General features: G+C 39.6%; 1 protein-coding gene across 1 annotated transcript in view; it reads left to right on the top strand.

The window, feature by feature from the left end:
- tpm3 (tropomyosin 3) overlaps positions 1-13,274 on the top strand; it is a 55,843-nt gene that overhangs the window by 21,113 nt on the left and 21,456 nt on the right. Inside the window, exon 3 of the mRNA XM_042506423.1 lies at positions 9,027-9,160. Coding sequence (XP_042362357.1) covers positions 9,027-9,160 — 134 coding nt within the window. The remainder of the gene's footprint in view (positions 1-9,026; positions 9,161-13,274) is intronic.

Raw genomic sequence — 13,274 nt, 5'->3', positions numbered from 1 at the left:
ATTTAGCCCCCACAGCTGCTACAATGTTTTTGTTTACACAGTTTATATACTGGTTATTCTTTTTTGCACTACACTGTTTACACTGTTTATTTACTGATTATTCTGTTTTTGCACTATTTATTCTGCTGTTTACATTCTGTTTATCTGTTTTCTCTCTACTGCACTCATTACTATTTTTGCTCTTGGTTTTTTTAAAAAAAATTTTTATATAGACTATATTTTTAATTCTTTAATTCTATTTTAACTCTGTTGTGCCTGTGCACTTTACTGTTTGCCCTGTCCTGTCTGATATCTGTCTACGCATGGGACAGTGAGAAACGTAATTTCGATTCCTTTGTATGTCAAGTACATGTGAAGAAATTGACAAATAAATCTGACTTTGACTTTGATAAATAAAGAAGTTCAGAAGCTTGGCTCCTCATGTAGACGCACACCCGACTCCGGTTCCTCCATATTCGACCTTGCCTTTCAACATCTAAACCCAGCTTTCATGCCCCTGATCTGGAATCTCAGAACACCATCATCAATAGCCTATCACCTGCAACTATCTCCATATTGGTCTGCTTGGAATTGTTTCCACAGCTTTCACAACATGCATAACATAACTTTTCCTTCATTTGATCTCATCACCTTAACCTGCTTCATCACCCATGCCCATTCTGTCTTGGGAATTTAAAACCCAGACAATCAAAGTCTACCTCAGCGGCATTTTGTTCATCTCTAAACTCCGGGGAGTCATGGCCAGCTCATGGTCATCCCCAGACCACCTCACTGCTCACAGGCCTCTCACGCTAAGAACCAGCCCAAAATCCTCTTGGACTCCCATTAACCACGGATCTGCTGTCACGCTGTATCCACACCATCCGCTCCAGATATAGCATACCTCACGTCAACCAAACTCTAGAGGCAATGTTCATTCTCGCCTTCTTCGGTTTCCTCAGATGCTCAGAATTCACTGCTTCGACCCTTTGATACGATCCACGTTGGCACACCTGCCCTCGGACCTTTTTTCTCTAACGACACCATAGTTTATTATTTAAAAAGAACCAAAACCAACCAATCTAGCCAACCTACTCCCGTCTTCTACTTTAACATTCAATCAGTTCTAAACCCCTTCCTTATTCTCTCCAACTACTTACATTTCCGGATGTCACAAAGCAAATCCCAAGATGACCCTCTGTTTGCATCTGAATCTGGCCAGGTGGTTACCCACTTCTGGTTCCACCAACACTTCCGTCAGGTCCTGTCATTGTCAGGCATCTCTCCCATGCATTACTCCAGACATTCTTTCAGAATCGGAGCTGCCACCTCGGCTTCCCGCAGCGGTATACCGGAACACTTTATTCAGATCATGGGCAGATGGTCCTCCCAAGCTTATCACCGTTACGTCCGTTCCGACCTAAGAGATCTCAAATCGGCTCTTTCCTCTCTCATATAATGCACGCTTTTGGGAGTCTGTCGTGCCCGGGAGCCACGGCGGATTCCCACCAAAGCTTCCCCACACCGCACTCAACCATCCATTCCAATAATTCAACATCAATGTTTATACCAAATCTACATTCACGTCAATAAATTGTTAAAATTAATTCCGATTGAGGTGTGGTCCTTGCTAGTGAACTACAAATTGTTGCTGCACTCTGAGTCTCTGCTTTGGAATGCTTTTGTGTCATGTGCTTCATCTCAGAATACATGCCGTCCTTGTACATATTAAAGCAAACCTGCTTATCAGCAGGTTGTACACAAACTACTGGCTCAAAGTGGTTGTTGTCACTGAACATTTTATTCTTACAGCTGTATTTGAAGTATTACTACTGTATGTAAATATGTCCCCCCCAAACGCATTTGCTGTTGCCTGAAATTCTATTTCTGTGGCACAATTGTTAACACGCTTCATCTGTGAAGTCTTAATATATTGTGACACTGAGTCATATCCTTTTGCCAACAACATCATGTGTTTTTCATTGTGATTCTCCAGATACTTCACAACAGCAAGTCTTTCCTTTCAATGACTCCTCTGCGAACCACTAATCACTTGTGCTAATGCTCTAAAAAAACTGTTGCCACCATTTGTAATTTCATGTGTCTTACAAACAGGACCTAAAGATCCAGAAACCAGTGGTCCTTGTACACCCTGCATTTCAAAATTCACATTACACTTTCTACATAGTGTTTTTGCTACCTCTGTGCATAAAGGAGTACATTCTGATTTGGTTTCACTCAAATCACTTAAAATTAACACATAATCCCTTTCCACAGCAGACAATGAACTACTCTGCTGTTCTGTGACATCTTCATCACACTCAACTGCACAACTTTGGACAGAGCTCAAAGTCTTCATGCAAACACTACTTATTTCTCTACTTTTTTGTCTAATGTTGTAGCTTTTGGAACAAGAGCTGTCCACTTTGCAGTAACCATAACAACTCTGCAGTTCAGGCTACTGAACACAAACTACACACTCATAATGGTTACCACTACAACTTTCCAAATAAATTCCCTGATTTGACAACAGCCTATTTTTGCTCTTATATTCTAGCCAGTGATTAACATAATATGTGAATATACTTACTCCTAAAAAATCTGCTGCTGCTTGAATCTCCACTTCTGTGGCTCAGCACCCAACATAATGCATTTTTGACTTGCTAAGGTATTCTCCTATTGATGAATACCCATTTCTTAAAAGACTCTCATATGTCACAGCATTAGTTTGCATTTGTTTAACTAGTCTAATTTTTCTATGATTCTTCTGTGTACCACACACAGCTTGACTGATTGCTCCAAAGAAACAGTTGCCATCACCAACAATTTTTTCATTCATACATGGAGCCCCCAGCAAACCAACTTCTGTAGATACAGCACCAACTTTCTGTGAATCTACATTCAACTGTCTGCACAAAGCTTGCACAACTTCATTACCAAGGGGATTAAACCGCAAACATTTACTTGTGACCTCACTGACAAAGTAAACATCAGAATTTACTGCTGTAACATGCCTCCCTTTTGTCTTATTAAAAATACACATTTCTGTTGACATTTTACATTTTTTTTACATTTCACTAGTGATGCTGATGAATGTTGGCTGAATAGAAGATTTCTGAATTGAAGTACAACTTGATATCAACTTGATAGTCTGCCCCTGTCTCGTCGATGGTCCTGCTGGCTGTCAGGTTGTTGCTGGGGGCCAAGGTACAAACTGCATCGGATGTCCAAGACACAACAGCATTCAGCACCTTTGTCCTCAACTCAGCCACACAGGCCCCCGGCGTCGACATAATCCCAAAGGACAGGCCTCCCACTGGCATCGTGACAATTGCTTCGTAGATGGGCGTCACCAACAAGCAACACAAACTGAAATGACAGAAAGTTTTTTTTAAATGAATATAACTAATAATACCTTACATCAAATCTTTTCTTCTTAATTTCTACAATAACATACCTTCTTGTCTGGAGACACAGCTGGAATGGCCAGCAGAATGAATGGGTAAATGTCCCACAGCATGGCGATAACCAGTAGCACCAACTATGTATAAACAAATAAAAATCCATCAAAATATATTCTGTCCTACTTGTAAAGGTTTACAGCTGCAGCCAAAAAGCTTGCAATCATGCAACAGGAATGTACATTTCACATAGATGAAAGAAATATTACATGACCATTGGTGTCTACATATATGGAGTAGCGCCATTGCAGGCCTGCTAATGTCCAAGAACCACAGAGCAATACTCCAACACTCTCTTCGTGGCTGCCAAGGAACGGGGGTAGGACCTACCGAGGCATCTAAAACAAAAATACAAACATGCAATTTATAATTGCAAGACACTTTCTGCCTACAATCCTTGGCAAATAACATTGCTAAAAAACATAATCAATTAATTGTTTTTCACTAAAAATACTCTACAACTTCAATATCAAGCACCACAAATGAACCTTGACTTTTAAACTTACCTTGATAAACCAGTCCTAAATTCTTTCAAATCTTTTGAAGTCTGCTGTTAAAGTATCCAATCTCCTCTCTCCCTCTCTCTATCTCTGTCTCAGTGAAAGACTTTTGTCCGTCTCTGTACAACTATAAGCTGTCTAGGTTGAAGCCAAAAGACCCAGGATGTTTGCTGACCTCTAACTTTAAAGCCCACACCATTCAACAATTATATTCCACCTATCAGGGAGCAGTAAACAAAAACAATACAAAAAAGGGGTGGGAGTGGGGGTGGGGGGTCTTGGATAACCATTGATCTGAATGACATTCTCAATTCAATACAAATTCATTTTAACCAATTAAAGGAACCATCATACAAAGGGGATGGGGTGACAAGTTCTGACACCAGGACTGAAAGACATAGTCAATTCACTTCACACATTCCACTCAACCACTCAAGTTGAAATTAAAAAGGAAAATGAAAACACTAGCAGTGATACCAACACTGAAAGAATTTTTAATTCTATTCAAATTCTATTCAACCATTCAAAAATCAATTAAACAAAGACCTTACAAGAGCTACATACATTTCTAACTGACAAAAATGCTACAAATATTAAGCATTTCAAACCAATTCTTAAAGAGCCATACATTGCTGCATGGATTTATCCTATTCCTTTATTGTTTGCTGTTGCATTTTGGTGTTTGAAAAAGGTCTCATAAGTAAATAAGCCCAAAGTACTAGATAAAGGGAGCCTGCTCACACTTAAGCTCACACTTCTAAGCTGCCTGCTTCTGCTCCTTTGACTTCAGTGTTTACTTTCATAACTGGATGATATCACAATTAAACAAGTGCAATACAATATGCATAACAACAACCTGCTGATCTATCTTACCACAGTGGGATACTGCTGTGGTTAAACATAACCTCACAAAGACTGTTTCAGACAGATGTGCTGCAGCAAACAACAGTATATCACACATGACATCTCGAGCGCACATTCAGTCTTCAAACTGCATCTATCTGTAATTGCATCAAATACTTATTCACTATTTACTGAAAACAGAAGGCTTGAAGTCTACCACTTCCAAATTTACAATTACTAAAGCTGAAAAGCATACTCTGTGTGATCAGGACACAAATACAGTGAGCCAGACAGTGTCCTACACTTACACGTGAAATGTATTATATAGCCTCACTCCTACATCACTTTGTAGTAAAGGCCAATACCCCAAACATGTGCGAAGGTGCTTGGGACCTCTGAGGGTGCGAGGACCCTATTGTAATCCAAAGGATTATTATTTAGGGCCCAAACATCTGGTGAAAATTTTGATATTTTAATAGTCTCCTGCGTGGGTTGGAGGAAATGTATCAGACAAAATAATAATTTTGTTCACAGACAAAATAATGCAGGAAATGATGCTGGGGGTTTTTAGAAAAAGTTGCCTTCTATAGCAGTCCACTAGATAGAGCTCTTACTCCATTGTTCACCCATTGTTTGACTCTACCACACACACACACACACATAAAGACAGAGAAAGAAAACGAGAAAGAGAGAGTCAAAGTGGTCTCTTACTTTATTGTTAAACTACTCTAAACACTGAAGGACATTGTGACAGAGAGCGTTGCAGAACAGTGGACGATGGTGCAATCAGTCAGACTTTTTAGACGGTAAGCTACATTGAAGTACATACTGTTATGTTAAAAAACAATGGCCTCATCTTCCTGCAAATGAACAAGATGATCTACGGTTCTAGGGTACAGGAAGAGAGGACTACAAACATGCTGACTTTATTGTACTTTGCAATTTTTCAGAATCTCTCAGCAGCATTATATTTACGTAGCAACAAGAAACACATTCAGGGGCTTATTGTGATCATCAGGGAAAAAGGAGAAAAATATTATTTTTCCCCATGCTTTTTGCTGTGAGTAAGCCTGCAACAGCCCAGATCACAACACACACACAACCACACTTGCCAAAGTTACTTAGCACATCTCCAGCCTACACTAGGAAACACTAATTCACTGCTGCTTGCAGTGTTGCCGTTACCAGAGTACCTTACCAGAGTCCAGCAAGTAGCCCCAGCGTGCGTGGAGGTGCGAGGGCACATTCATCGCTGCTTGCAGCTTTAATTATTATTATTATTTCGTCAAATGAATAGCTTTTTTGAGGGCTTTATCTAACTCATGAAACTAGGCATTCTTATGGGGACTGGTGAAAATTTTTGTATTTTGTAGGTGTTGTGTATAGGGTGTCAAAAAATGAGCTCAGTAGTGTCCCCTAAATGCCTGATAAGAGTCCCGCCTTGAACACATCATATGACAATTTTCATCCATACTGAGAGCACCACCTATTGACACGGGAAAGACAAGTTTTACACTAAGAGGTGTCAAATGTTGGTGATCACGCAAAGTGAATATTGTCCGTTTTTGTTGAATGGTGTTCCCGTGACGTCACGCCAAATTTTGAGGTTGCAACATGACATCAAAAACTGTCATAACTTGACCCCAGATGGTCAGATCTCAACAAAATTTGACCTACAAAAAAGCCTCTTGGAGCCATGCACTAAACCCAACAGGAAGTGCGCCATTTTAATTGGAATTTTCATATTTTTTGTAATTTTAGTCACTTCCGTTTAACACTTGTCCTACAGATTTCATCTGATCAACTTCACAACCGGACACCAGTATTTCCTAAAGATTTCATCAAACACTGTTGCCATTCTGTGGCATTCTTTGATATGTTTTTTTTTTGCTGTGATATGCCAAAATGTGCTCTGTAGCGCCACCTACTAATTTTCAACAAAGCAGCCCCCGCAAACCATTTAACCCCTTTGGAGCTATGCCCTAAACCCATGAAAAAGTCCACCATTTTAAATTTTATTTAAAATTCTGGGCAATATTTTGCCATTTCTGTTAGAGCCCCACTTATTTTTCAATATACTTATATTATCAGCTGATATGAGCCCTTTACAGACATAATGGAGCAAATCAGCCTCTGCACATTTTTTCCCCCCCAAATGCACCGAAAGGAAAACTCTGCTCCCAGACCATATGCAGAAAATGATGCTAGGTGGTTTCAAAACAGATGCATTCTATAGTTTGTCTAGCAGAGTGCGGTCTTACTACATTGTCTATACTACTCTCAGCACTGTAAAAGCAGCATATTAGACCACATATGGCCTGCCACAGTCACACACACAGGCGGCTTTATCTGACCCTCACACACACACACACACACACACACACACACACACATACACACAGACAGAGAGACAGAATCATTTTGACTGACAGGGCCATAAAAATCCCGTCATAATCTATTTTTACCCGTCACTTTAATTTTTAAAATGATAATCATGACATATTCAATAGCATTTAATTTTCATTCATTTTTAATTAATATTCAGTCCGAACAAGTTTAACAGAGAATCCACACCGTGCCATCACACATCAAGCAGATGAATTTGTAATTTTTTCTCCGCAGTGACAAAAAACACTGACCGTGGCCCCAGTAGCTACATATGAACAATGAAATTAAACGATTGCACTTAAAATATGAACAGTTCACCTGCTGTGGCCTGAATGCACAGTCTCACACCTTCCTCCTGGTCCGCATGGACTTGAACTGTGTGCCCGCTTGTACGTAATCAAATGTCTCAAGTGGGATTGCTGCAGAGGCTATTGTCATGAGGTTTTGGACTTTTGCCTCAGACAGACGACTTCTCATGGCTGTTTTGATGTTGTTCTGGAGGCTGAATCCGCACGCTGCTGCCACACTGGAGACTGGAATTACAAGCGCCACTTCAGCCAAAGTTTTGAAGTCAGGGAACATTTCTCCAAGTGAAGTGATCAGTAGTCGGCAAGACTCTCTGAACGAGGGGTTCGTGCATCCTCGGACAAATCTGTTACTTATATTGGCTTTTTTACATATGTCGCAGAACATTTTTCCATCCTCCCTCCTCAGCCAGGAGAACTCCTGCTCCCACTGAACTCTGTACTCCCTCCTGACCTCTTTGCTGCCGCTTGCTCGCTCCGTAGTTGCCTGATTACTTGTTTGTCCTTCATCCTCCACTGCATCAGTCCCTCTTTTTTCACCTCTTTTATCAACACCATCATTGTTATTGGGCTTTTTGAAGAAACTTCGCACACTCGGCTGCCGTGACATTTTTCCGACTGAAGCCAACGAGGTCATGCATCAAGAGAGACAATAGCTAATTAATATGCTCACTCGCCACCAAGTGGTCAGTGGTGTGAATTGCAATCTGTCAAAATGACAGATGGCCTTCAGATTTTTCCATCACCGTTTTAAAAAAACGGTCAACGACGGAAAATAGTTGTTTAATGCGACCCCTGATCCAGACTCTACCACTACATGGAGGAAACATTAATTAACCTAGAGATTAGAAACTTGAGAAACATATTTAAAAGCCCAAGACCTACAAAAAAGCCTCGTGGAGCCATGCCCTTAACCCAAGAGAAGGTCCACCATTTCTAATTTTAATTAGAAAAGGGATCCAGCCTGTACCAGTGTGCCACAGGGCTGCTTTGTTGATCTCCCATTGCTGAGCGAGCCTCAATCGCGTATCATCCATTTTATTCTCCTGTGTGCGGACATTAGCAAGAAGAAGGTTTGTTAGAGGAACAGCTTGCGGTCCAAGTTGAGTCAGCATCACCCTGATGCCGGCTCTCTTCCCTACTGCAATCTGCTGCATTCAGTCCAAATCCCACACAACTTTTTCTGATGTTGATCAGTGCCTCTCTATTGTAGAAAAGTTGTGCTTCAGCAGAAGGGGCCATGGTGCATGGTGTTGAAAAAAAATAGAAAAATATAAAAGTCAAAGCAAAGTGGTACCTAAATGTACCCACTCTTATTCTTGAACAACTTTTGTTCTTGCCATGTACATACATTATTTACATAAGTATTTTATTATGTGCAATTCATCACCAAGCAACATTTTTTCAGTGTGTCTACACTTTTAAAGAAAAGACATTTTCACATTGTTTTTGGAAAAAAGAAGTTAAAGAAGCTATCTTAGTCAGCAGCTGCCAGCTGGCAGAACACTGGTTTGTCTAAATCAGTATGTATGATGTTTATCTGTTCCCAGGCTGAAGCAGAAGTGGCCTCTCTGAACAGACGTATCCAGCTGGTGGAGGAGGAGTTGGACCGAGCTCAGGAGAGACTTGCAACGGCTCTACAGAAGCTGGAGGAGGCTGAGAAGGCTGCTGATGAGAGCGAGAGGTGATTTCTTGCTGTGATTTTGCCATTGTGATCATTGTTAGGACAAGCGAAATATATACACTTCAAGGAAGGCTTAGGTCTTCAGTCAAGTAGCGTTGCATCCTGTTAATTTTCAAATTAAAATGCCTTGCACAGACTTGGGATCATGTTTAACTTGACTAAACATTACATTGACTGCATCTGCTGCTTCTCTGTCCAGCAGCCCTTGGAACTCTGTCCAGTAGGAGAATTAATGCTCCTAAAAATAGTCACTGCACATGAAATAGACAAAAGTAGATCATTAACAAAAGCACAGCACTGTTAACAAAAACATGGTTAAAACTATATCTACCTCATACCTATTTCATTTATGATTAAATTATTAATTATCGATCTGTATAATTAATAAGATCGATATATTTTTAACTAAATCACAGCCACAAATCTAATATCTTTTTTTACTGGAATTATTTTTACTGATCTGTAAAGCCATCATATGTAAAGCTTTGACACTGAAAAACAGCCGAAATTCTTTGATCTTCTTCACTGTGGCGGGACTGCAGGCTGCAGCCTAACAAAGTGGCATGGTAGAAACACTAAAATCTAGGAAAAATGACCACAAAATCATAGGAAAATGAAGAAATAAGCACAATCTCATAAGCTCTTCACTATCGGCTGGCAGGACGCTCTGCTTCTGAAACACTTAACAGATACTCTCAGTTGCGTGGAGGATGGAGCAAAACACCGTCGTAATGCTCTGGACATGCTGCTGGTGGAAACCTGGGGTTACCCTCTGCCACATGGCAGCAAGTGGCACAATTAGTGGCTGGTGTGTTCTCTAATAATCCTGTTGGCCTTCTTCCTGCATGGCTGGGTATAGAGGTCGCCCAATGGATGGCAGTTCCTGGTGCTTTGCTGTGCAGTTTTCACCATCCTCTGTAGAGCAGTACAACTGCTATAACAGTGCATTCAAGCCTAGCCAGGCCACACCCTCAGTGGTGAACATGCACAAGTTGCAGAGTGCCCATGTATAGAGCCTCCATAGCCTGCAGAGGAATAAGAGCCATTGTCTTGCTGTCCTGGTGATGGTGTGTATGGTAAATCTTAGGAGACATGCTCAAAAGGAAAAAAACTTGATTTTGGAAACTTTTTTTTTTAATACCTTTACTGGTCTACAGTGATCTTCTCTTTTTGAATGCACCTGACCAGTGCCTAATTAAGTTGGATACTGTACACCATTGTGCTTTACATTAAATGGCTGTGGAAATGTATACACCACTGTACACTGTATGCTGCTGCTAAATGGCCTTTCTCTGTCCTACCTCATACTCTTGCATTGGTTGCTTTTGTAAATAGATCTCTGCTTTGGCTGGTTCTTTCTTTTTTGTGTATGTACATGTGTGAAAAGCAAAACCATTGTGGCCTGCACTTTCACAATATTCTACAAATATTGATCCCCAGGGTTCGAACAGAGCTTGGCAAAAAAACTTTTAAATATGCTGCCTCTTATTTTTTGAATAATTTACATGGGGACCTGAAATTGTCTGAGTTGATTACAGTTGGGGAATTTAAGTTAGTTTTAAAGGATCCAGAAAAAGAGTGCCCTTTGTCACTGTGATTGCTATTCAAATAATCAAGAAATCATTTTAGACAATTGCATGTGTTTTTGTATTCAACTGACTTTTTTCTTTCATTTGACAGGATTTTATGCTTGCTCATTTGGAATATGGGACAACTGTGTTTGTTTGCTTGTATTTATTGGTATAACAATGTCTTATACTGCACTCTTGGCTAGGTTGCTCTTGAAAAAAGAGTGTTATGACCTGGCTCACGCAGTCACAGCAAAAAGGGAGACAACACGGTCAGGGTTTAAACCATTAAACGAGAAAACGGAAGCTCAAATCCGTTTTTCCATGATCCAATGTTTGGTTGGAAAACAAATTTAATATTCATTAATATCATGACTTAGTATGGTCCGATTTGCACCAAACTCCCAGTCTCCCTGCTGGTGAACGTGAGCTGACCTGAAAAGATAAGCTGATCAGGTGCTTCACAACCCGAGATGCGCTTGTGGTCAGAAAATTTTTAATAATTCATCAAATCATAATGCCTCAATGGATCTCAACCAAAATGCCAGAGATGATTGATGTTCATGTAAGGAAACCTACACACAAAAATTCAGAGCTGCGACTTTCCTGTACAGAGATTTGCAAGTCACACACATCTTATTGTACATGTTACTGTAAATTATGCACAAACGCACCAGCATCAAACTGTCAGCTTGTGTTCCTTTCCTTTATATGAGTTCACAATAAATATATACAGATCTCTGCTCACTACCTGGTAGCTACTTTATAGGCTGATCATAATTCGAATGATAATAATGATAATCCTATATGTTAAGGTTATAGTTTTTCTATGGTAGGCTTCTTTGTAGTAAGTTTAAAATAACCATGATGTTCTTTTAAGAGAGGGGAAGGAGAGAATGTTCTGTTGTCTGGACAATAGAAACCCATTGTCATTCAGATATATTAAAGTGACTCCTTTTCACTCTTTCCCTGCCAGGCAGCACCAGCATTTTTGGTCATATTTACCAATCTTTCAAGACCTCCAGAATATTTTGTGTTTAGCATATATAAACAATTAATAAATAATTAATACATTTTATTTTCGAGCTTTTCAGGAAACTCAAAGACGCTTTACATAGTAAAAAGGATCAATGAATACATCAAGCTAAAGAGCAGATCTTTAGCTTTCATTCACACAACAAAAACAAAACATTTAGTTCTAGCTTCTTCCATTCCTTTTTTATCAACATCTGAATGTGTGCATTTTCATTTTAAAAAATGACATTTAGGCCAAGAAGCTGAGAACATTGCATTTTTGTAAGAGCAAAACCTATTTCATTCTTCATTTTTTTATTTTCTTATGTTAACTTCAATTGTACAAAAATAATGACAAAAATAATATTCAGTTTGAGTTATAGTAGAACTTCAGAGTGAAACGTTCCCCAAAATTAACCACAGTTACAGAACAGTCACTAAGTAATGGCTTTGCTGCGAGCTCTCCATATTTACATGTTGTTCTGCTTGTTGGGAGTTTGAAGGAATCAAACATCAGATATAAGTTCATTCTTTCAATATAACCAGGCTGGAAACTCACTACACCTGAACTCACACCGCAAGCAGCGTCTCCTCTCATCCTGCCTGTCACACACACACACACACACACACACGGCTCAGGAGGAGAGAGGGGAGACGCTGGCTTACTGCAGTGTTCAGCGGTTACTGCGAGCAGCGAGCAGGGGAATAAATTACAGTATATTTCCTCCTTGTTCCCTAATGTTCTAAATAAGTCGCTAAATGTTTCTCCTGTTGCTTTTTAAACAACGCCGTTGAGAGGTGCCGAAAAGCCGCTACGGAGCGATAAAGTCAGCACATAGTAGTAGTAGTAATCGTCTTCACCGTGGGACCTTAGACGGTCTTAAAAATATATATTTTTTTATATACATAAAAAAATGTAATATACTATACTAGGCCCATTTTTAGAGTACAAATTTCGGTATTTCATTGGCTTGGACCCAAAACTGCTACCATGGGTCAGGCTCGGGTTGGGCTCGGATAAAAACTATATGGGTTTGGGTTCACGCTCCAACTGTCCTGTCCATTAAAGGCAACAAAAGCCCACCCAAAAAAATTTTAAAAAAAAAACTATACGGGTTAATAAAGGTTCAGGCCAAAAGCAATGAAAAAAAAAAACAAATGCACAGTTTGTTTTGAATTTCTTCTTTGCTGGATCATTTATTAGGATAACATTACTTGGCTCATCAAAGTTAAGGCAGTTGTTTTACATTGCTGAAATTAAGTTGTGTTACTAATAATGTTGCTAATGCTAGCGTAACTAATAATGTTGCACTAGCATTAGCATATATATATGCGCTAGCATATATATATATTTATATTTTCTAATTTGCAGATATTTGTAAAAATAAAAATATAATAAATGTCTGCAAAAGAGCTAACATCATTAACACTGAGAATTTGTGAGAATGTGTTTGCAGTCCTTTTGCTGACCAGGTTTTTAATATGTTATCCATTTAATTTGGTTTAAACTGCAGGTCTCATGCCATTTCTCT

The sequence above is a fragment of the Plectropomus leopardus genome, chromosome 18, assembly GCF_008729295.1.
Source record: "Plectropomus leopardus isolate mb chromosome 18, YSFRI_Pleo_2.0, whole genome shotgun sequence".
In the NCBI taxonomy this organism is placed as follows: domain Eukaryota; kingdom Metazoa; phylum Chordata; class Actinopteri; order Perciformes; family Serranidae; genus Plectropomus; species Plectropomus leopardus.
Note: the sequence above shows the minus strand (reverse complement) of the source record. Positions and strands in the feature narration are given on the sequence as shown.